We start from the raw sequence: 23931 nt of genomic DNA, 5'->3' as shown, positions 1-23931 counted from the left end.
GCTTGCAAGCCTGCTTACGTGGAGCTTATTTTAAGAGCGTGCAAAGGAGCCTGTGTGTGCCCTCCCTTTCTTCTCTTGGCACACTCGTGCACCTGGGACATCCCCAAAGGCCAGAGGGTGGCAGTCTCTTTCTGCTGGCAACTTTTGAGGTGGGGGTGGTATTGCTAGTTCAAGGCATAGGCCCCTTGTTGGTGGCACAGGCCACAAGCCTGGTGTTAGTGACAAGGGGGCAAGCACTGGGCTCCACTCTCCCAGTTTCCAGTGACAAGTAATGTATGGAGACCTCTAAAGCAGGGGAGAGACAGCCTTGGCAATTCAGAGAGTGGTCATGTCAGAAGCTAAGGAGCCTTGTCACACAGTAAAGTCTTGTGGAAAACCTGTCCCAGCTGTCTAAATGAATACACAGTGTTTAATTGTGTACAGAGAGGAGAAACTAAAAGAAATGGGAGCGGTAGTTCTGTATGCCCAGCCCAGCTATCTCTGTGTTCTTGGATGTGATTCTCTCTAGCCCCTCCCCAAGGCTTAATGAGGGAAGCCTGGGTGGCACTCTCCGCTACAGACATCTCTCATCCCCCTCAGGTTCATTGGGAACTGTTGACAAAAGTCAGTACCAAACAGAAAGTCTTGCAAGTAGAGATTAACCTGTCGTCACTCCACGAGGAAGGTGCCCTTTCTGGATCTTTATGTCCAGAGCTTTAGAGTCACTTTCGCTCTGGACATGGGTACACATGTACAGATATGTGCACACACACTCCTGTGGCAGAGATTTCTGGAGTGCCTCTGAATGCAAAGGATTCTGGGAAAGTGTCCATACTTGTACCTCACACTTCAGGTTTTCTTTGAATTATGGGTTTGTCTGAAAGCAGGATAACGCATCCACACTCCACGCCTTGTGCTGTACAAAGCCTAGTACCGCCATGCACAGTCTCCATGGCCAGCTGTCTTCAAATACCAGACATGCCTTCCCTTCTACCCAGAGGAATGATACAGACTCTCACGGAATGACAACTGCACACCAAAAAGGAAGAGAGATGCTCTGTCCACCTGGCAAGTCCACAGGGGAAGCATTACCGTAAAGGTGATTTAATTGCCCATAAAACTTTCTGAAGGGTTAAGAGCAAGGCAGAACCTTGACATTGTTGGGTTCTTTTGATGCTAATACTCTTAAAACAAGACCAATCTCACATTTACCTCTTTGATTTAAACCATAAAATGCATGCTGCTGCATTTTAGAAAGTTCCCAGGCAACCATTTCCAAAAGTGCAGACTTGGAAAAATAAAAGCTCTTGTTTTTAAACCCAACCATGCCAAGCTAGCCTTTCTGTGATGTGAGACACCATCTTTTCCCAGAAGCATGTTAATTTAGTCTGTTATCCAAATTTTTTGCTCTTATTTCCTTTCTTAAATACCTCATGATTTGCATAATCAAAACCTAGTAGGCGTGCCCTGCTCATTCATAAGGCAAGCCTCTTGTTGGCCGCCATATTTGTTCCCAGGTGTCTAAAACCCCATGGCATCAACTGTGATAGGCAAGAAACGTCCACTGCCACGTGCCTTGCTTTTGCCCAGTTACCCTGGCCCTAGCAGAGATCCACTCACCTGAATAGTACCGCCCATCACTTATCAGGGTTTAATACAGCCATTACGTGCTGGCGGAGGCTTCGGTGTTTATCTGGGACAATAAGGAGTCCCCAAGGACAGACTGCTCTCAGGTAGCAGCAGCTATTCTGGGACACTCAGAAGGATAGATCCCTGTGGTCAATGAACAGAGCCGCCTGCAGCAGCTGATAAATTCTGAGCTTGATGCCAGATAGGGGTCCTTTACCCATCTCATGCCAGGCAGAGCTACACAGCCTGGGCAGGCTTTGTCACCTCCCATGTCAACCGTTGCTGTGTAAAGGATTTTGAGATGGCTTTTTACCAGGTTGGACATTTTTAATCTTTGAAATGAATGCCATCTCTTCTATCTCGCTGAATGAGAATAAATGAAGTAGAGCCCTTCTCCTAGAGGGCATGTCGTTGGACGAGGAGGCTGTGCAGGGGAATACAAGGGTATATACAGCGCTTCTGGATTACAACTCCATCACTCACCCTATGCTTCTGATAAGCTACTGCTCATGTATATTTAGTTTTTAAACCAAGCACATTGCATCTGTCTGTCTATCTATCTATCTATCTATCTAGCTAGCTAGCTAGCTAGCTAGTTATCTATTGATCGATCAAAGTTTGGTTCTTCAGAACGTCTCACGTAGCCCAGGCTGGCCTCAGACTTGCTTCTTAGCCTCCTGCCTCCACTTCACAGATTACAGGTGCTAACACCACACCAAGTTGAAAACAATCTTATTTTGGGCTTATTTTGTTTAGGCACCCACTTCAATCAGAAACAAAGCTAACAGCACATCCCAGATTAGACAATGTCACAGACAAAACAATTTGCCAGGAAGGTTAAGAAAATGAATTGCTTGGGGTCACCAGCTCCCAGAACCCTGTAGTCCACAAGCCCCACCCCCTCACTGGAGAGCCTCCCTCCATTCCTGTTCACTTCCTTGCTGTCTCACCTTGACCAGTGAGCAGGGATGTTATAACGGCTGAGCTGGAAGGAGCCCTAGAGATGAGCACCATTTAACTCCCTCAATTTAGCAAACAAGAAATCAGAAATATTCTCTGGTAAGAAAAAAAGTGTGTCTTCAGGGCTAGAGAAATGATTCAGTGGTTTAGAGCACTGGCTGCTCTTCCAGAGGACCCAGGTTCAATTCCCAACACCAACATGGCAGCTCACTGCTATTTGTAACTCCAGTTTCAGGGAGCCCCATGACTGCGCACATGCATTTAAATAATTTTTTGGGGGGGATTGGAGAGGTGGCTCAGAGCTTAAGAACACTGACTGTTCTTCCAGAGGTCCTGAGTTCAATTCCCAACAACCACATGGTGGCTCACAACCACCTGTAATGAGATCTGATGCCCTCTCTGGTGTGTCTGAAGACAAAGACAGTGTACTCACATACATAAAATAAGTAAATCTTTAAAAAGTTAATTGTTTTAAAGTGTGTTTTTATTCAAATCCTGGCCAGTGCCCACAACCAGCTGGCAAACCTTTCTGCAGCTCTTCCCCCACACCCTCTGTGACCTCTGAGCAGGTGTGGCTGTGTCCCTGCTACAGGTGCTAAATCCAAATGAACTGGACAAGAATTCTGATCTCTACCTCAGGATTTTGAAAACCTGTTGCCAAAATCATGCCTTGGATGAAAAAGCCAGATGCCATTGTATAAAAATTGAGTTTGTTCTCTCTCTCTCTCTCTCTCTCTCTCTCTCTCTCTCTCTCTCTCTCTCTCTCTCTCTCTCTCTCTCAACATAGGCATTCTAGGTGACAAAGAAGGAACTCCGAAGGGAAGAAGTTGCCATGTGTGGTCTCAGGAGTCGTCGATTTTAAGACGTTAGGTAAGGTTTACAAAAACAACTTTTCTCACACCTTATGCATTCTTTACAAACAGTGGCAGAAAGGGAGAGAGCTTCCCATTAGTGAGAACAGCACTATGAAAAAGTAAAATCAAGAAACTCGGTTCCCCTCAAACCAGCAAGGTCGGAGCCTGTGGTCAGTGGCTGCTCTCAGCAGCCTTGCACCCCTTGGGTCCAGATGTGCATGTGTGCCCAATTTCTCTCTGAAATAAGCTGCTTAAAGCGAGACTGCCACACAGGGGGTAGCAAAATGTGACCCTGTCCTTGGCGCAGAGTATGTAACCTAAGCAGCTTTGATCAGATCCCGTGTCCTGGATGGAAAGAGATGAGGAGTCAGGTTCTTAAGTGATCTTCAATAGCCACTTCCTGTCTCAGCCTGTACTCCAGGTGGCTGGAGAAATCCGACGGAGCTTTGGCCATAGCCTCTCTAACCTCTGAGCAGAACAACATGGTACTGTTTTCCAGAGCACACTTTGTGGTAAGAGTTCTGGGCTGCAGAGCCACAGAGCCACCCGGAGCCAGGGTGCTCACTGGCACTGATAGCTCTATGGATTGGGGTCACTGTTTCTCTTAAATACATGTCAAGGAAGACAAACTACAGTGCTATGGACTATTTACAAGCCTCTATTTACACCTATGTATCTAGCCTCTTTGCCTAGTAAGTAGGTTTTAAAAGGGCATACATACAAGATTGCTGCCAGTATGAAGCACACAGAACATTGCTCTAGAAACTACTTGATGAGTATATGATTGTTCATTGTTACATTTATTTAATGACAAAAATGCAGGCCAAGAGGTGCAGTAAAACTTGTCCAAATCATATCTCATAAGTTGGACGGTCGCTTTTCAAATCCAGGCAGGTCTTGCTCCAGCCCTGGGACGATGATATGACACTTCCACATTTTTACTAGAGAGGCATCCACACTATGCATGTGCCCTTAAATGCTCCCTCTCACTGATACCTTGTCATGACACACTGAGGGACTTTACAGAGCTGACGTCACTTCTTCCTTCTAGTAAAAAGACCCACTGAGGCTCAAACTAGAATTTTTTTTCCCATAAAACCATGCTATTGGTTCCCTTCACTGCCAGGAGTCTACTTTTACCACATGTGGAGAGGCTTCAGGTTTGCAGCCACTGAAGTAAACATAGAGATAGGAGAATCTCCTGAGGCACATGACCTGGGAGGATTTGATTGAATTTCTGAGAAAATGTCTACAGGTGTCTGAGAGCTAACTATTCTACTTGCCTTGTTCCCAAAAGCCTTTCTACCATTCTTCAGACCAAGAATGGAAGTCTAGGCGTCACTGGGTGTCCTTGAAGGCTTCTTGGTCCTCATCAGGGAAGTCTCTGTCTAGAGTAAATTGAATTCTACACAGCCCCCTAATATTAAGTCCCCCACACAAGTGAAGACTGCCAGACAATATCCCACATCACGCCTTTACCCAGCTGGACTTAGGTCATTGCTGCTAGCTGGGGTGGGAAGTAGAAATCTTGTTTCCATGGCAACCTAGGGCCTGTCAGCATACTGTTTCTTGACCAAGGAATTCTGTTGGTTATGAGATTACTTTCTACCCTAAGCCATTAGGTCACCTTAGGTCTACTTGGGACCAAGAAGGTTCTCAACTGCCATGTTATGATGGCTTCCCATGCTTAAACCACAGATACAGTAGCCAACACCTCTCACCCACTGCTGGTAATTAGCCTGTCATCACAATTCCAAGACCAAACCAGTCTTCTCTTGCTTCCTTTCAATCTATGAACAGTTGCTGAAGTAATTTTCCTCAAAGGCAGATCTCATTGTCACTCCTCTGCCCCAGGTCACAGTGATTAGAATCACTACCACACACAGAACCAATCCCTCCACTTCCTGTCCCCCATCTCCTCCTCGCTCTCCTGCGCCTTCTGTGGTCCAGTCCTTTGGTCTGGGGAAGGGCAACACAGCTTGCTCTTAGATGCACCTGTGCCTTCATAGCTGGCTGTCTCCCTGAGGTCTCCGACCCTGCCCACTAGCCCCTGTCCCTTCTTGGTTTGAGAAGCTAATGGAACCATATGCTTTAAACAGCACCATCAAGATACTCTTCTCACTGAGTTGTTCAATAATACCTACTCTGTTTATTCCCAACCAGGCAGCTAGTACAACCTCAGGAACTTGGTTGGCCCAGCTGATTCTTCCTGAAAGCTCACGTTTCCGTAACATAGTTGCTTTCATGTTCACATAGCACTTCTAATACAAGGGGCTTTGGCTATGTCTTGCCTCTTAACTCTCCCCCAATAAAGACCCCTAATTCAAAAATTTCCAACTCCCCCGCCTCCATTTTCTTTATTTCTCTATGGATCCCCATCATGTTTTGTAAATAGAACAACCAGAATAAGAATTAGATATTGCCAGTGGGAAATGGGTGTTTTATCCTATGGAGAAATGAAGATTACCTCTGAGCAATCAATTAGCAAAAAGAACTGTCTCCGTCCCTCTGTTTTTGGATATAACTAAGTGTCTATTAGGCTTTATAGATTGTAATATATAAGTTAAGTACGAATTAAGGATTTATAAATCCCAAATAAAGGATTTTAAAACGTTTTTACTCCTGGGGGTTGGAGATGTTGCCCAGATGGTAAATGCTTGCCTAGCATGCTTGAAGGCCTAAGTTTGATCCTTAACACCATATAAACTGGACATGAGGCCATAGTTCTATAATCCCAGCACCAGAGGGTGAGTAGAAGCAGAAGGATCAGACAGAAGTTTAAAGTCACCCTCAGCTACAAAGAAAGTTTGAGGCCAGCTGGGAAGTCATAAGATTCTGTCTCAAAAAAATAAAAAACCCTATTATTTCTTAACAAAAGATAGCACACACATATACACAAACACACAGAGACAAGACAAACAAGGTATGTGCTCATGGGTAAGGGACAGTCTCAAAACCAGGACAAGACCGTGAACCAGTAACTCTTGTCTTCATGTGCAAGGTCAGAAGGCTATTCTACTCAAATTTTTCATAGTTTTTCAACTATCTTTTGAGATTCACATCCCTCAAACCTTGGAGGATGTGAAAATAGGCATTAAGTCCCATGTCTATGATGTCATCAAATCAAATGGGGGAAATGGAGGGACCTGGGTATATTTTTGGTTTGGCAAATTCTAGAACAATTTTTTTTTCTCAAACATTTGGGGTTTGGCTAAAACCAAACCTTATTTTGCCAAGCACTTTGGCTTTAATTTTTAAACCCATGTGTACTTTAAAAGAAATTCTATCTATATGTTTCTGACTCATTTACACTTAGCTCATGAAAACCCTGTTTGGTGAGCGCTAATAGATGTCCGGGCAGGTTTATGAGCCTTCTTAAGCCTTCTTTTCCCTCCGTCCTTACCAGAAGGTTGTATTTTGCTGGCCATAAAAGAGTGTGAGCCCCGGAGGCATGTGAGCAGTCTGCGATTTATGACCTCTGAAGCTTCAGTGGATTGGGAGTTTTGGAAGGTCCTCTCCCCTTCCTCTTTTTCGAAAGTGCCCAAAACAGCCTCCTGCTGACAAAGATCACTAAGTCTCACCTTCCAGTGTGACTGGGACTGGAGGCAAAAGTAACAAATCCATCCTGTACACCAACAAGTTGCCCTTGAAAGGTTTTGGAGAAAGATTCTGATGCTTCAGGCTCTGATGCACACAGATTGAAATGTGACCTTTTTTTTCCCCCTTCCCTTCTGACCCTCTAATGGGAGCCTCATGACACTCTCAGGAGAAGAAGCGAACTCAACTTGGTTCAAGTGAGAACACTTTACCTTTTGAGTACTGGAAGATTATCTTTTTAATAGTAGACAACCAATCATATTTAGGAGTTTTGACACATTAAAAAAAAGCCAAATCCACTAAAAATGGCATTTGAATTAAAACCAGAAAAGCAGGAAAATGTGCCTGCATGCTATGACTTTCTCCAAGTCTTCCATAATAGTGGTGGATACCATGCAATTACAGTATTCTATGGGAGATGGCTTTTGGATGAAGTACTTAAAAATGGCTTATAAATATTTAAAGTATAAGCATCTAACAAATCGTAATGACGAAGTTTTTACATTTAACCACATGTGCTCCAAATATCTTGAAATTACTCTAAATATGGGTTTAAAATATCAAAAGGGTTTGTTGACAGCATGCAGAACTTTGTAGGGAAACGTAAACCTGATCATTCTTTCTCACACAACACCCGGTCTGCACAAGTTTTAAAGCATGAATGTACAGATTCCTTTAGAAAAACGATCCTGTTACAGTCTGAATTTTAAAGCAGGAACGAAAGGATAAAATACAGGGTTGCTCTTCTCTCACGGAAAGCAGCTCAGCCAGTGTGGTTGCCTCTAGCCCAAGATGGTAACATTTTAGAAATACTCCAGACCCAGGCAGCTGCGAGGAGGCTGTCCTTACAAACTGACACACACCAATGCGACCCCATTCATTTTCAAGTCAAAATCTTCGGCCCAGGAAGGGAGCTATGCAAAGGAGAGAACCACAGACTTTTTAAGCGTATCTTTTGCACATTAGGCCTGACTCTTGTCAAATGAGTTCCTAAGCACGCTCTCACCTGTGAGTCTTTAAACGCCAACATCTACCTCTTTGTGTGCTTTACCCAAAGCAGAACACAGCTTGCCATTGGAGGTTTAAAGTCACATTGATGAGACAACAGTGGGCACAACCAAGCTTGGATTCATCAGAGCCCTGACCATTTTGTTCTTCTCCCAGGCTCATTGCCCCAAGAAGGACTGCACACTTGGGCGACTTAAGAATTGTTAGATGTGCACTTAGGAACTATCTGAAAGCACTAGCTATTAACCCCAGGGTTTGTTTTGCTCCAATAATTTTAAGTGTAGTATTTTCTAGACGAACCTTAAAATCATCTGTATTAGGACTGGAGAGATGACTCCATGGTTAGGAGCACTAGCTGCTTTTCCAGAGGTCTAGGGTTCAGTTCCCAGCACCCACATGGCAGCCCACAACCCCCTGTAACTTCAGTCCCAGGGGATCCAATGCCTTCTGGCATCCATGAGAACTTGTGCATGGTGCACAGACATACATTCAGGCAAAACATCTTTACACATAAAAATAATTAAACAAATTAAAACATATTGTTCCCACTCTGTTGGTGGCTGTGCAATCGCCATTCTAGGTTCACACCTCTTCCCCCCACCTCCCAACCCCCATCAGTGCTATGGAGATCCAGAAATCTGAAGAAGAGCCACTTGCTTGGTATTTAGAGCTGCCATCTGATTGGCCCATTAAACACAGCCCATACCCAACTGTATTGTCTTTTAAAGCTAGTTTATCTCTTTGCCTTTATGCCTTTTGAAGCACTTAAAATAATTTACATGCACATAAGTGTATCTCCTCAGCATCCATCCACATAGGAATTGCACCAACATGGCAACAGAAGGAGGCAAACAACTTTGTACAGGACATGGGGTAGGAGAATAAACTAGCCTTCCCACCCCTTTGGCGGGATCTCTGAACAGGGGAGTCTGGAAATGCTGAAGTGGTGGTGAATACCCTACACACGCGCTAAGTGTTCCACACTGGCCTGTGGCTCCCTTAGACACCTCTGCCTCTTCAAGAGGCAAGTAGGTATGAATGATTGAGTCGTGAGGCACAGGCAGCCACTTTTACTGTGACAAGGAACACAGCTATCACACCTGGCCATCCACTTATTTTCAGGAGCCTTCTGGGCAATGGTTTACTTGCTAAAAGTGGGTCAAATGCTTCCTATTTTCCAGTCCTTAAGTCCCCTCTCTTTTTCTTCATGCTGGGGAACTGGGGCACTCTCTCCAATCTTCTATCCTGCCCCCCATGCCAGTTTCACTCACCTGTCCACTTCTATGACTCCAGCCAGCCTCTTCCCTTGGTCTCAGTAACATTGTCCCATAAGATGGCATCTCCCATACTATATTAACTCTGGGCGCTCAGGTGCCCAGGTATTATCTGGCTTGTATCTTCTCTTGCTTTACTTTCTTTCTGTCATCACAGACCCTCAGCTGGATATGGTAGCTTTAACTTTTTGTATTGTGTCACTGAAGTAATCATTTAAAGGTATTTAGTAAATGTGGCTTTGTGACATTAGGTCCATGGCAAAAGCTGCCAAAAAAAAAAAAAACTTCTTATTTTTAACTGGTAATTAACTCAGCCCCCTTGGAGCAACGAGAAAAAAAATCCAGTTCCAGATATTGCTTACTAACTATGCAAGATAATCCTTCAGAGGTAGATGGATTCCAAATCTATGGACTCAACAGCCCCAAACAATGAGTGAGCTCATAAAACTTTCTATATATTCTCACAGGATCAGTCCAGGGGAAAGGAGACCAACTTTGGAGTGGGGTTTGAAGATCTGGGGAGTGGTACCACATTTACAGGACAGAGTGCCACCACATTTACAGGACAGAGTGGGTCCCTCTTGCAAGGTTGTGCCCCAAATGTTTCTCTTGTCTCAGTTCAGTTCTGGTACTTCTCTAATGACAAGGTTATGGCTTTGTCCCAAAGCACTAACCACCTGGTCACACGTTACTCCATCTTCCATCCGAACCTCACTGACATAGTATTTAAAAGTTGCATATGAAGGTCCCTCCCTTTACAAACCCCTGGTACTAAGGATACAGGCGGTGGGGGAGTTCTCTGGATAAACAGATCTGTGCTTTGTCTCGCCACTGTTCTTTCAGAAAGCTGGTGATCATCCCAGCTCTGTCCTATATGTACTCACCAGTTCCAGGTGTCGACGCATCAGCCTGGTGGCTTTCAGTGGCTCTTTATAGCCCTTCCATCCAAGTGAAAATGAGGGCTAGGATGACCTTTAATTCAGGTACTGTCACCCAGTGGGTATTTCTAATCATTAAATACTTCAGCATGAAAGGCCCAGGTCCAGCCTAGGGATGGAGAATTCCCACTTGTACCAACTTCTTCTCTCCACTCTGTTACAGTTTTTCTTTTCTTTAGAAGTGGGAATCCATGGTTTTATTCTGACTTTCCCATGCCCTCCAAGAGAGGCTATTGTCTTGGATTTTTCAGTGTGAGAAACAAATCCGGCAATGAGTACCTTATCACCTCCTTTTTGGCGTCCCCAGTGAAGTGAACCCTATGATTTGAACCAGTGCTTTGGGGCTGTGGCTATATGACCAGACTAAGCTCCAAGAAGCCCAAATTATGTGAACCTCCTCCAGCTTTCTTCAAATGCAAAGAGTATCCTCCACTGCTGAGCATGGAGGCACCTTGTGGGATTTGGACCAGGAATGAAGAATCATGTATTCTCTCTGCCCATTTCTACAGTTTTAGAAACATGTAAGAGACTGAAGAAGCACAGAACAGAGGGAACTGTGTGGTTCTACTGCTCCAGGAGTGCAAAAAGAATGGGGGTGAAAGGGTTATTTATTCCTGGTTTTCATTTTTTCCAGTGATTTTTTCGTTAAAATGCTATTTCCCTGGAAAACCAAGGAATGAGGAAATTTTCTTTGAATATCTTAAAAAATTTACACATGGTTACTCTGAACTCCCCGATGTACCATAAATAAGTGTAAACTGTAAAGATTCTAGTACAAACATCCCTCTGAGTTCAGACAGCTACCCAGTAAGCTTCCAGGCATCGGCAAAGGAGGGAATAGTCCATTTACCAATGGAATTCTGTGTGGGGAGAATAGTTTAGACAGTGTTCAAATATTGTTTTCATTATTATTTGTGGGGATTTTTTTTCTAGCTACTGAGGCAGCAGGACTGGTATTCCTAGCTTTAAACATTGGCGATTAAAGAAAGTTTACAACCTTCTAAAAATCTTCAACTAAACTTAATCAGTTCTGCATATGGGAGAAACATCTGGCCGTTGGAATCATTTGTAACCATACGCACAAACAAGAACAAGTAAAGTTGGGAAAGCAGGGACAGAATAATTTCAAAATGGGGGAAGGAGTCTGCAGTCTGCTGAGATCTGACCAATGTGTCGAGTTCTTTGAAGGCAAATTTAGTGGCTCATGGATTTTGCAATGTATTCTTCAAAATTATGGCGTGGTATGATAAAGGTGTGGCAACTGATTTAGGCATATGGGTGTCCAGCAAGACCTGCACAACGATCCCATCCTTGACTGCCAGTACTGGGATTCACAGGTTCCCACTGTGACATGTTGTTTTTTACATGGGGCTGGGGATTCACAGCTTTGCACCATGGCATGTCACATTTTACGTGGGGCTGGGGATCCCTGTGCTTCTGTGACAAGTGCTCCACCCAACGAGGCATCTCTTCAGCCCTTGCTTTTATTTATTTTATTCTTTTAATGCTTTCATTTTGGCTTTAACTTGTTGCCAAGGAGTGCTCACTATTAGGGCACAAAAGGCACACAGTCCTTAGTTCATAGATGTATTTCCAACTTCCCCAAACACATCAGTTCCTGAGGGTTAGAGCAAAGGCAGCACCATCTGTGTGCAGGAAACAGAAGGGCCAGAGAGTAGATTACAGCAGGTAGAAGCTGTGCCCTGAGGTGACATGGGACCAGCGATCTACTTGGGTGCCCTGTTGACTTACTGGAGACATGGTTCCCCACCCCCTTAAGTCTTTTGCCTTGCATCCTCTTGACAGCCCTCAAAACCTATAACCGACTTTCAAAAGAAGCTGTAATTTCTTGGGAGACCCACAATAAAAGGGACTCTCCGATTACAAGAGACAATTTGGTCACAACTTCTTCTAGGCTTGGCTGTTGCCAAGGTAACATTTTTAGTAGTGATTCTGATCCACAAAAACTTCCTTTGGCCGATGACTCCTTCAGAAACATAGGTCACCCAAACAGCCATTCATACAATGGATACTGCTGATGACCTTTGGGTCTTCGGATACTTATAGGGTGTGTCACTATCCCTGTCCTGGTCTCTCAGCACAGTAATGGCAGTGAGATCTTTCACCCTCCCATTCTTCCTGGAGTGTGTGTGTGTGTGTGTTTGTGTGTGTGTGTGTGTGTGTGTGTGAGTGTGTGTGTGTGTGTGTGTAAGTGACAATTTCCAGTGCTTTCTGAAGGTGCTCACTTTTTCGGGGGAGGAGTCACTTGTCAATCCTTCACTAAAGCATTGTCAAGCAGATTAAGTTATTTGGGGGCATTTTCAGTTGGCATGTCTGTGAGAAGGCCAAGGCTCCCTGCCTTCAGACTGAAGACATTGTAGGCTAATGGGGAAGGTGTGGTGACCTCAACTCTGGTGTTCTGCTCCCACAGGCAAAGCCACTGGTAGAAAAGAAGATCTCAAACCATGGTGGCCAAGAAAAGATTCTCACACTAGCCAATAGGCCTTCTGCTCTGGTTCAGGCCTTCTGCTCTGGTTCAGGGCTTCCACTCCGGCTGTAAGTGAAGCACCCATGTTCCCACTATGAAGTCAACAGGTTGGTGGTCTAGGAGCGTGTAAACTGGGCATGTTGGCAAGTGGAGGCTTGCTGCTGTGTTGAGGGAACTTTCTTTCCCTCAAGGTGATAAGAGAATTTTTGTAAATGTGCGATGGACGGACTGGTTAGCTGATTCTCCTACAGTGGTTGAAAGGAAACTAAGCTTTGGACTTCACAACTTGGATTTGAATCGCAACTCTGCTCACAGGTTAGATAATCTTGGACAAGTTCCTCAATCCTATTTCTCTACCAGGAGACCATCTAACCTATCTAACTCCAAAGAAATACTAGGGGAAAACACTCAGAAGAGCCTGCATACCCTGTGAAGAATACTCTTCCTGCCTCCCCTCCCCCAGACCTCCTTCCTGCCTGGGTTTACATTCCCTGTGGTGATAGGACGTAGTGTACCTACTATGATGCAGCCCAGCCTGTGTCTCCAGGCCCCGGAATGAGCAGCGTCTAGGTTAAATGCTGGAGGAATACCCATTTCTCCTTTCCTTTCTATAATTGGTTAATACAGAACCTAAGTTTTGGCTTGTTGCCTGCTTGGGTAGATGGGAGAGATCACGCTCTGAGACTGGATGGACAGGCCTGAAGTCAACACTGGGTCCTCCACCGACAAGCTCTGACTGAGCAAATATCTCTAAGCCACCACTTCCTTCTTGGTAGTATGCTACCGATGCTACTCCACTAGGATTGGCAAGAGTCGCTACAGTGGCTCACATGCGGTCCTCGTCATCTTGCTGGGTAGTAAGCGGGGTACAGCCGTCATAGGACACAGAGAAGTGCCTCCCGCTTCATCAAGGTCTAAATGTAGAGGTGGGACTCATCACCTCAGCCACTGAGTAACGAAAGGGGGCGTGGCAGGTTGCCCGGAAGGCTAGGTTTTCATTTTAGCTCACAGATATGGTCATCTTGAGAAGCTAGAGTAAGAGTCTGCCAAAGGGACTACTAGCTCTAGATGCTTGCCCCCTGATGGGTTACCCAGACATTTCAATACTGCCCTGCAACCTCCTAACTGAACATTATTTTCCTCAAGTAGCCTTCCCTCCCACGCCCCTTAGCCCAGTTGGATAAATTAGGTATGAACCCGAAGAACAGAAAACAGCGTGTAACAAAAGAGCGTGTGCTTTCAACTCGGGTTCAACGGCTTGAGTGATTTTTGGCTCTTAACTGTCTCTCGGCTGTAAACCGGTAATGGTGTACTAAACCATACTGCCAGCTGTCATAGGTGTTGGATCAAACCGTCGATGGTACCTGGCCACCCAAAGTGCACGGAGAAAGCGGTAAGGGACAGCACGGTGACGGTTGCATCTCACCTCCGCCTTCTAAGAAGCAAGGCGAGGGGCACTGTCTCTTGGAGGAGCACCCAGGTGGACATACAAACCTTTTTTTTTTTTTTTTTTTTACTTATTCTGGTTTCTAATTCGGAGGCACCTCCTTTTGAGCGGCGGCTCCAGGTCCTCGGGGCCAGCGCTGAGCATGGGCGAGGAGATGACGCACGGCGTCATGGCAACCTTCTCCGCGGGTTTTGGCACAGGCTGGATCACGCAGCCGGTCTTGGGCAGCATCCGCAGAGCATAGGCGTGGTCCTCGTCCGCGGGGTTATTGAGGTTCGGGTCCGACTTGTCGCCCCCTGCCAGGGCTTCCTCCCCCATCAGTTTTTTGGTCGCCTCCCCGTCAAGGTGGCAGTTGGAAGCGCAGTTGTTCTCCTTGACTGACTCCAGCTCGTTCACCGCGGGCTCCTCGGGCGACAGTAGTTTTTTGGGAGGGGCGGGCGGCGGCTGCTCGGGCGGGGGCTCCGCGCCCTTGGCCTCGGCCGGGGCGCTCCGGGTGCCGTTCACGATGACGTTGCAGGCAGCGGCAGCCTCGGGGCCCGCGGGGGCGCCGGGGCCCGGGTCGCCGGCGGCGGGCGGGCTGCAGTGGCCGTCCCTGCAGCCGCCGCAGGTCCTGCGCTCCGCGGCTCCCGGCTCGCGCTCCGCCTTGACGTGAGCGTGCAGCGCGCGGTGGATCACGTTGTGCAGCCGGGCTCGGTGGCCCACGGTCAGGTCGATGACACCGTCCTGCGGGCCGTGCAGCACACCCGCGAAGCCCGGCTGGCCTCCCGCGCCCGCGGGGCTGCCCGCGCGCCGGGTCAGGTCCACCACCTCCCCACGACCGCGCTCCGCGGGCGCCAGGCTCAGAGCCTGGCCGGAGCTTCCGGGCGGCGAGTCGGCCGACTTGGAAGAGCCCTGCTTGGAGTCCCGCGGGGACAGGGAGCGTCCACCAGTCTTGCCTCCCGTCGCCGAGGAGTCGCCCGGGGCGCTCGGAACGAAGCTCTCCCCATTGCTAGAAAATCCGTTCGGGGGCTTGGAATCGTTCACGTGGGGAATGGGGATCGGGATAGGGATGGGCACCGGCAGGGGCACGATCACTGGGTACGGCACGAGCAGCGTGGGGGGCGGCACCAGCGGGGCCAGCGATGGCAGCCCGAAGTTCATCATCTGGGGAACCGGCATCGGGCCGTTTGGCATCATGCTTACCGGAGGGAAGGGAAGGCTGGGCAAGGGCGCGCCCGGGGGCGGCGGGGGCAGCAGCCCTGGGGGGTTCCCAGGCATGGTAGGGGTACTTGGTGGGTGGATGTGGGGCGATAGCATAGGCCGGTGCATGGGGCTGGAAGTGGGGCCTAGGTTCCTGGGGGCACCGGGCGGGGGCCCAATGCCCGGGAGCATGGGGTTGGACAAGGGGCTATTGGGGTTGGAGGCGTGGTGCGGTGGCCCGCGGATGAAGGGCGGACGGATCTGCTGGATGATCTGCTGCTCCATGAAGATGGGCAGGGGCACTGGGCCGCGGTTGGTCATCACCATGGGAGGACTGCGAGGAGGGACACCCAGCGGAGGTCCGATGCTAGCAGGTGGCTGGACTGAGACAGGAGGGATGCTTGGAGTCTCGCTGATGGGGAGGGACTTGGGCACTGGCGTGGGGATTTTAGTGACAGAGCAGTTGGCAGTGTCAGATGGAGAAACGGTGGTGGATGAGGATGGGCCAGGGCCCTGGCTTTGGCCAGCTGCAGCCACGGGGGAGGGGGCTTTCCTCCGAGCATCTGTTAGCGGGATATTCCAAGAGTCTGGAGTGAGCAGCTGCACCCCGGTGCCTTCTGCTTTACTCTCCATGTGAGGGTGTAACGTGCCGCACAGCCCAGCTGGAAGATTGGCCTGTGTCTCTTTGTAGAAAATGTCCATTTTGTATTGATTGAGACATTTTGCACTGCAGAACTGAAGCCTTCTTTCCCCGTCCCCAAAATCCAGGTATTCTTTTGTGTGCCTTATGTGTTTACACCAGTCACACACCTACAACACAGCAATAGAAACCACAACAGGTAAGATAAGCAACTTTCTTGGATACATGGCATTTCATGTTTCACATAAAGGCTCTATTAAACTTTACCATAATTTCTCCAAATAAGTTGAAGGGTACCCTTTACAGGGTACATTCCTGAAAAGTTTATGAAATAAAGGATTTGCTTTATAAATAGGATCCTCAAAATTAGTAACAACCACATTCTCTTTTTTCCCCCCTTTCAAAAAACTGTATTGACAGTTTAGAAACGACTTCAAAGATGACGCTGACAAAATGGAGTACACTTGTCCAGGACACTTACCCAGTACACCTACCTGCCCAGGACACTCACCTAGAACTCTTATGAAGTACACCTGCCTAGTACATTTCTTAGGAGACCTACTCAGTACACTTGCCTTCATAGTTTCAGCCTAACAGGCTCATGGAAATACATATCTAAATAACGCTGGAGGGAAGGAATCTCCAGGAGTTCAATGATCATGCAACATAGCCTCTTAAAATTCTCCTTAGGCAAAGCCACTGTGCCCCTCTCTGTATCCAATAAGGTGGATGGAGGGGGTGTGCTATGCTAACCAATCACATAACACGCTGAACGCTGTGATGTCTGGCTTCCAAGGAGAAACTTGGACTTAGTCATGAAGTCTGTGTGAGGCTCTGCTCTCCCAACCCGTGATGTTGCAGCAAGCTAGAATTATTTTTTGAGCTGTTTGCCCACTCTTTCTCGGCAGTCAGAATTTTGGTGACATTTCTTGGCAGACAGTCTTATTTAACAACTTTTCAAACACCAGAGAACACTTTCCAAAAGTTGTTATGGCTTCCACCCCTCCCCTCCCCCTTCGCATCTACTCCTGGCAAAAGAAAGATATCACCAAATTTATTTTAAAGCTGGGCTGCAGAGCTAATTAAAGGCTCAGATGCTTTCCCAATTGGAAATCACTAGACACCAAAGTTCAAAAAATAGTCCTTCTCGGCTTCAGAACCCATTACTTTGGAGAAATTATTGTGATTTCATTAACACATTAATTTTGCAACACCATCAGCTCTCACAGATGGCAAAGACATGATCTACAATTCAAATATGAGTCTTGTTTGCACAAGTGTCTTCCCTTCATATGGCATTTTAAACAAGAATTAATATGAGTGATCTTGCCATCGCTATAAACAGATAAACAGATGTCAAAATTTTCAATAGTTCTTCTAGTCCCTCGCTGTTCCTGACAGAATTTTACACACACATTTTTTTCTTTCTTCTTCCTTCTTTATCACTCCTGTAGCATCAGAGAAGGGATTGAACAACTCAGCATTGTTCTGAATGTATTGAACCCTTCTCCCTGCAGTTTAGCAATGGCTATAGTGCTATTCTAAGAGAGACTTTGATTTCAAAGAGTGTTCTACTGCTGTGTGAATGCACGTGTGTGTGTGTGTGTGTGTGTGTGTGTGTGTGCGCGCGCGTGTATGCTTAATGATCATAAACTGATATGATTAAAAGATATATTTTAATAATGACTGGTCACATAAGCAATGCACAAACAACATATGTTGGGCATTTGATTACGCCTCTCATCTAACTGTTAGCTTCCCCTGCTGTAAACAGTGGCGACACGCTAGTGTGCGATCATGGGTGCGTAGGAAGCAGATGTGGGTTTGCGTGTGCTTCTCGGTGAGTTTTTTTTATTGATATTTTTGGCTGATAATCTTGACAGTGTGAGATTGAATAAGATACCTGCTTAGGCACAAACTGGTTTTTGTTTGTCCTTTTCAAATACTTCTAAAAATCTGACATAAGAACACTCTTGAGTGGATTTTGATGAAGGAGAAATTCCTGCAATATGGCTATCAGAACTGTTCCCACCAGGAGCCATTAAAGTGGTTAAAACGTAATTATCCCAATGCTCAGGTCTGCTTTCTCTCATTGGCAGTGTTTTAGGGCCCTCCTGGCAGGACATTTGGTTATAAATCCATGAATACTGTCCACAAAACACGTCAAACCATCACATGTCTTCATTTGTTTGTTTTTCAAAACAGGATTTCTCTGTGTGATAGTCCTAGCAGTCCTGGGATTTGTAGACCAGGCTGGGCTTGAACTCAGAGAGATCTGCCTGCTTCTGCCTGCCTAGCACTGAGATTAAAGGCGTACACCACCAAGCCCAGTGACCTTCACATTTCTTGTCTAGATTAAGGTTAAGTAAACTGTTAGTGAAAACATGATATTCAGATAACGTTAAAGTGACAACTAATCTCAGCCCTTGGGTGACAGAGGCAGGAGACGTTCTGTGAGTTTAACTCCAGACTGGTCTACAGAGTGAGTTCAAGAACTGCTAGGGCTACAAAGTGAGCTTCTGTCTCAAAAAAAAAAAAAAGTTAATATATAATCATGTAGCATTTAAAGTCCACTGTGAAACAAACTACCTGCTTCTGTTTTAATAGCATGCATACATAGCAAGCCTAAACTATAAATGTGTAAGTCAGAACTGAGGGACCAAACCTAGCTTCTTTCTTTATGAACTGAAAAAAAAAACCCACCATCAGTGACTTAAACTAATTAAAATAACACATAACTTTTCTGGCATGTGTCCTTTGGATCTTACTCTTTAACAATAGGAGGGAAAAGTTTTGTGAAATCATTAATTGGGTTTAAAACTGCCAGATTTCTTTTTTCTATTCTTTTCTTTTTTCTTTTTCTTTTTATAGCCTCCAGAGGATTCCTGTCTCCTCAAACAAGATAAATATTTTTTCAAGCAGGGTAAAAAAAAAAAATCTAAATATAACTTAACAATTTTCCCTTCACGTTTAATAATTGTTAGTAAACAATGCTCATGGACCATCCTAATGATCAAATAAGAATTTGCCACCATATTTCATCCACACAAAAATAATTACAGACATCGAAAGCAACATCCAATCTTCCTGAACTCTTCCATAAAAGCAAAGGCCTAATCCTATCGTTGGTTTTCCCGAAGCCTTTGAAAGTACCTCCATTTCAGGGTGGCCTGACTGTCTCGTTTTGGGGTGCTGTGGGCCCGACTGTAACAAGGCTTTATTTACAGTTCAGTTCAGAACACCGACCTAAAAATATGGGAAAGTAATTTTTCCAATGAAGCAAAAGATTATTAGAAGGAAAGGAAAAAAAAACCTGTCACTTAAGAAATAATGAATCACGTGTGTGTCACAGGCCGTGTCACTCACGATTCGGTCAATGGATTCATGGAGCAAATGGCTACGTCATGTGTGGCAGTAAAACCCAGCGCCGTTACTCACCCCACGTCCAGCTAACTACACTTCTGTAATTAAAGGTTTCATCATAGAAGCCCAAGCTGATCATTTAAGCCATGGTAGTTACGTGAAAATATATACCACACCTCTCTTTAATAAAGTAACATTTGCATATGCAAAAGCACACAGCGAGCAGCTCACAAGCTAAAGGTTTTGTATTCTGCTTTCCCCTTCTTCGGAGACAGATTTAAATTCTATTATATTATTATTTTAATTTTTGAGATCCCCTCCAACACTATACAAAGAAATACCAAAATTCCTTCAGACATTTTAATATGAGTCCAACCATGTCACTCAGCAGTGATTTGCACGATTCCATCACTGCTTGGCTTCTGCTGGAGTCTGGCTTGTCTGGTTGCCCTTCTCTCCCCAACAGGTCCTAGATTGGTCCTAGGATGCTGCTGTTTTACAGTGCCAGTCTGGGGACCAGACAGCAGAAGCCACTGAGCAGGATTGTAGAGATGGTTCAGATCACAAATACATTGCGGGTCACCAGCTAGACAGTAAGATCAAAAAGGAGACAAACATGTGTGCTCCCCACAACCTCAGCACAACAGCCCCCCCAGAAGACTGTTTATTTTCCTGAGATGGGTCCAATTCTACACAAAAGAAGGAACATTTCCTTTGGTCCACTTTGGTGGCCGACTGCCAGGGCAGTACTTATAAGTTCCCGTGGTCTGATGGCATCACTCCTTTCCTGTGAAATACATGTGTGGCAATCTACACTGCTCCACTGCTCAAAAGACAGTGCCTAAGCAAAGCTATCCCTGCTATCAAGGCATGGCTTGGGGATCCTATGAGTTCTTCAGAGCTCTAGGAAGAAGGCAAGCTATTCATGTTGGCAACCGAGACTTCTTTTTCACTTTAGTGCCCATGGTCAGAACCACAGAATATAAGCCACTAGGTTACGCACATGGTACAATATATATATTCTTCTGGGTTAGGAGGTTTGGGCGACTTGGGGGGAGGGGGAGGCTTCTAATTAACACATTAATCAGCTGTCAGCTGAGGGAGTAGAGTTCATCCTTTAATGGAACCCACTGCTGCTTTATGAGTGGAAATCTGGCGTGAGGCAATATTTAATATAATTCTTTGGCTGAAATCTGTCTTCTCTAGGTAATGACGGTCTGCAGCAATAGGATAGCAAAAAAAAAAAAAAGCTTCTCCTTGTACACAATCAACAACTTGAAAAGTAACACCCAAACCTTCCTATGCTTCTGACTTTCTACTGACATGACACCAGCTCTGTACTTTAGCTCAGCGAGTAAGACTGCATTTTGTCACAGGAAGGTGAGTCTCCAGGCCTTGTCAGGTTAAATGTGACATTGATCTTGAAGTCCAGGCCGGCTCACAGAACCATGAGCTCATTCAAGGGGGAAGTGCAGAAGGACAGAGAGATGCAGCTTAGGTTCACAAGCTTTTAAAGGCTTCGAAGTCTCGTTCAACCTGAAGGCCATCACCCCACAGCAAGAGTGGAGGGCTTCAGATTGAACACCTGCTTACTCCTCTGGTGGAGTGCCCATAACTTCTTTGTGGCCTTGACACTGCCTCCAGGAGGACCCTGATTCTTGGGATGCCAAGGATGCTACAAAAATCACAGAGAGCGTGGGAAGGAGTTGGCACTGACTTCTCAGCCTCAGTTTCTCCATCTTCGAAATGGAACTTATAATAGTAAAATTGCGTGCCAAGTAGGTTTGCTATGGTCTATCTTTTTAATCTCCAGTCTGCCAGTGTGAAATGGGAATGGTTGTTTTCTTACAACCTGCATGTCTTTCAAAGAAGGCAAAACATGTTTCTGGTTTGACAAGTCAGTGTTTCTCACAGACACCTGCCCTCACCCTACTGCCCAGCAGTTTCTGTCCTAAGGGTGGCAGAGGGGCCCTTTGCCATGACAAGAAAGGCAGCTGATGGGACTGTGTGCCAGCTGCTCACCATCCCGAGGAGCCACTATTCAGCGCCACCTGAACCCTCTGCTCTATAGCCAGGATCTAATTCAGGGAAAGCTTGAGGAAGCAGCACGGTTGCCTGGGAATGAGTGGTAGAGCCATTGGAATGAATAATTCCTCCCGGGCTCAACCGCTGTGTGAATAGTGGAAGCCATAAACTGAGCTACTCATGTTTTATTAAAAAGCCGAGTGGATGGACTATCTCCTGGACTCATTACGCGGCACAAGTGTCTTCCAGAAGAAGGGCCAGAGCCACAATACAGATATCTGCCTCTAAGCCAAACGGACCCCTACCCTGCTGTGTCCGAAGGAGGGAGAGGTCACCACAGGTGGAGGGGGCGGCCAAGCTACCAGTCCAAGCTTCCTCCCCAAACTGGAATTGAGAGTGAGAAAGGAAAAAGATGCTCTGAGGACAGACAGACTTGGGCAGAACCTGGAGAGGGATTTAGGAAGAAGAAGAGGGGCCTTTACGGAAGAGCAATTCAGGAAGAAGTTCATTGTCAAGCCAAGAAAGGTTCTGAGGTTGACTTTCCACCAGGATGATAGTCCTGTCTGCCTTTTTCCCCACCTCTCTCAGGGATCTGCCCCGGGGATTAGGCCAGGCCTTCAGAAGCCACCACAAACATACATGGTAAGTTTTCCCCTGAGATTTTTCTATTGAACAGGGATACTCTTTAGCCCCTCTTGAGGTTCAATGGAGCCAGAAGATTCATAAAGCAGATCAGATATGTCCCTGGTTTTCAGGATCTTGGTGAGCTCTGGCCAGTGGGCCCTGACTGATCCAAGCCTCTGATTCTATAGCCATTGCAGAAGATGGAGTCATGACCTGTGCTCAGGGACCAAAGGATCACCCTGACAGCCACACCTATGATTCAGAAGGCAGCTTCCCATGGGGAAGCGTCTCAGACACTGATGGGTCACAAGTACTCGGCTCGTCTTCACGGAAGGAATCATGCCAGTGGTAACAAATTTAGGCAAACATGGGAAAACCTGAAGAAATGTGGTCTTCCTGGTGTCAGATATCTGCCTCTCCATGCCCTAGGAATGCAGCCATGAGAGGACACAGAAGGGACCTGAGATCTGAGACAGCCAACTTGAAGGTAAGGGACTATCTCTAGCCTCCAGCCCCGGTGCACCAGGGACTCTGGATGCTCATCTGTGTAGAGAGAATATCTTGTGTATTGTATGGATCCATCACTTGTCAATTAAAAACAAAAACAAAAAACCAAAACAAACAAACAAACCCCTATGTCCTATAGAGAATGGTAGAATAGGATGTGAAACATCTGCAGGGAGAAAGAAAGAATTCTGGGAGAGACTCAGGCACTGGAGGATTCACATCAAGACAGAAAACAAAGAAGTATGAAATGGGGGCAGGGAGTACCAGGTACCAGGTAAGCAGCCACATGCAGAACACAGAATAAAATGAACGAATCATAAAGCTCTGAGCAGATCATGGGATGAGCCTAGCTGTATGGCCTATGTATTTGTAAATATATTTGAGTCACTATTTCTGGAAATAGGGTGCAGTTTACAGTACACACCCCATAACACACCTGTAAAACGAGGCCATTAGTATGGGCAGTACTGCCGGGACGGGTGCACAAGGAAAACAGAGACTACAAGTGACTACAAACACAGAAACACTCTGTGCAGTCTCAGAGGGCAGTATCTCACTCATCTGCCCTGTCATGCTGCGGCTCTGCCACCTTCTCTGCTGTTAGCTCCAGGTGGAGCGGCTACCGCCTGCCCTGAGATATTTGGTGCATCACATAGTCCACTTGACACATTCACTAGTGAACCTTGACTGACAGCCACCATGCCTTGGGCACTGTGGGAGGGAGAAGGAAGGGCCTCATCAACTGGTCTCCTGTGGGAATGGGAAGGGCGGGATATTAGTTTTACTGGGTCATCATTGCTGCAGACTGAACCTTAAGAGAATGCTTGTGTTTATTCAAACAGAAGAGCCACGGTATGCTCAAGAAGGCCCCGGGCTGTGCAACTGTGCAAGAATCAGGAGTTAGCAGCGGCTTCCAGAACTTCAGTTGCTAACTCTTCACCACAAGTGGGAAAACTCAGCTTCTCTCCTGCAGTTTTTCCCCACCCAGCCACACGTTTGCCTTGGCACAAAGTCAGAAGGTCAATGCTGAACTAATGGCTTTTAACTAAAAAGTATCCTTTAGGCTTTATTCCCTCAGCATCAGTCTTGCACCTGCTTCGACAAACGCCATGACCAAAAAGCAAGCTGGACTTACTCAGCTTCCACTTCCACACTGGTGTTTATCACTAAAGGAAGTCAGGACAGGATCTTTGTATCTGGTTTCGAACCCATGTCTTCTGATCTAGCTATTGTCAGAAGTCTGTTAGGTGAATGCTTCTCAAATTCCAAATAGATACTTGAATTTCTCTTCAAATGTTACCCCCAGGTCTGATTCTTTTTTGCTCCCTGTCTTCCACATGTCTGCTTGGATAGTTGAAGTTCATGATTTATGATTGTAGGAGTGTTCTCTCCCTGCCTGGGCCATCCTTGTATACTGGG

The 23931-nt window shown here is 46.2% G+C and overlaps 1 protein-coding gene across 1 annotated transcript in view; it reads right to left on the bottom strand.

Annotated features, from left to right (window-relative positions):
- Window positions 1–14240: 14240 nt before the first annotated feature.
- Sobp (sine oculis binding protein homolog) overlaps window positions 14241–23931 on the bottom strand; it is a 157437-nt gene continuing 147746 nt past the window's right edge. Inside the window, exon 6 of the mRNA XM_028769085.1 lies at window positions 14241–16163. Within this exon, the coding sequence (XP_028624918.1) occupies window positions 14241–16163 (1923 nt within the window). The remainder of the gene's footprint in view (window positions 16164–23931) is intronic.

This window comes from Grammomys surdaster, unplaced genomic scaffold (genome assembly GCF_004785775.1).
Source record: "Grammomys surdaster isolate TR1022 unplaced genomic scaffold, NIH_TR_1.0 190, whole genome shotgun sequence".
Taxonomy (NCBI): domain Eukaryota; kingdom Metazoa; phylum Chordata; class Mammalia; order Rodentia; family Muridae; genus Grammomys; species Grammomys surdaster.
The sequence above is the reverse complement of the archived record's forward strand: the minus strand, read 5'-3'. Positions and strand labels throughout refer to the sequence as shown.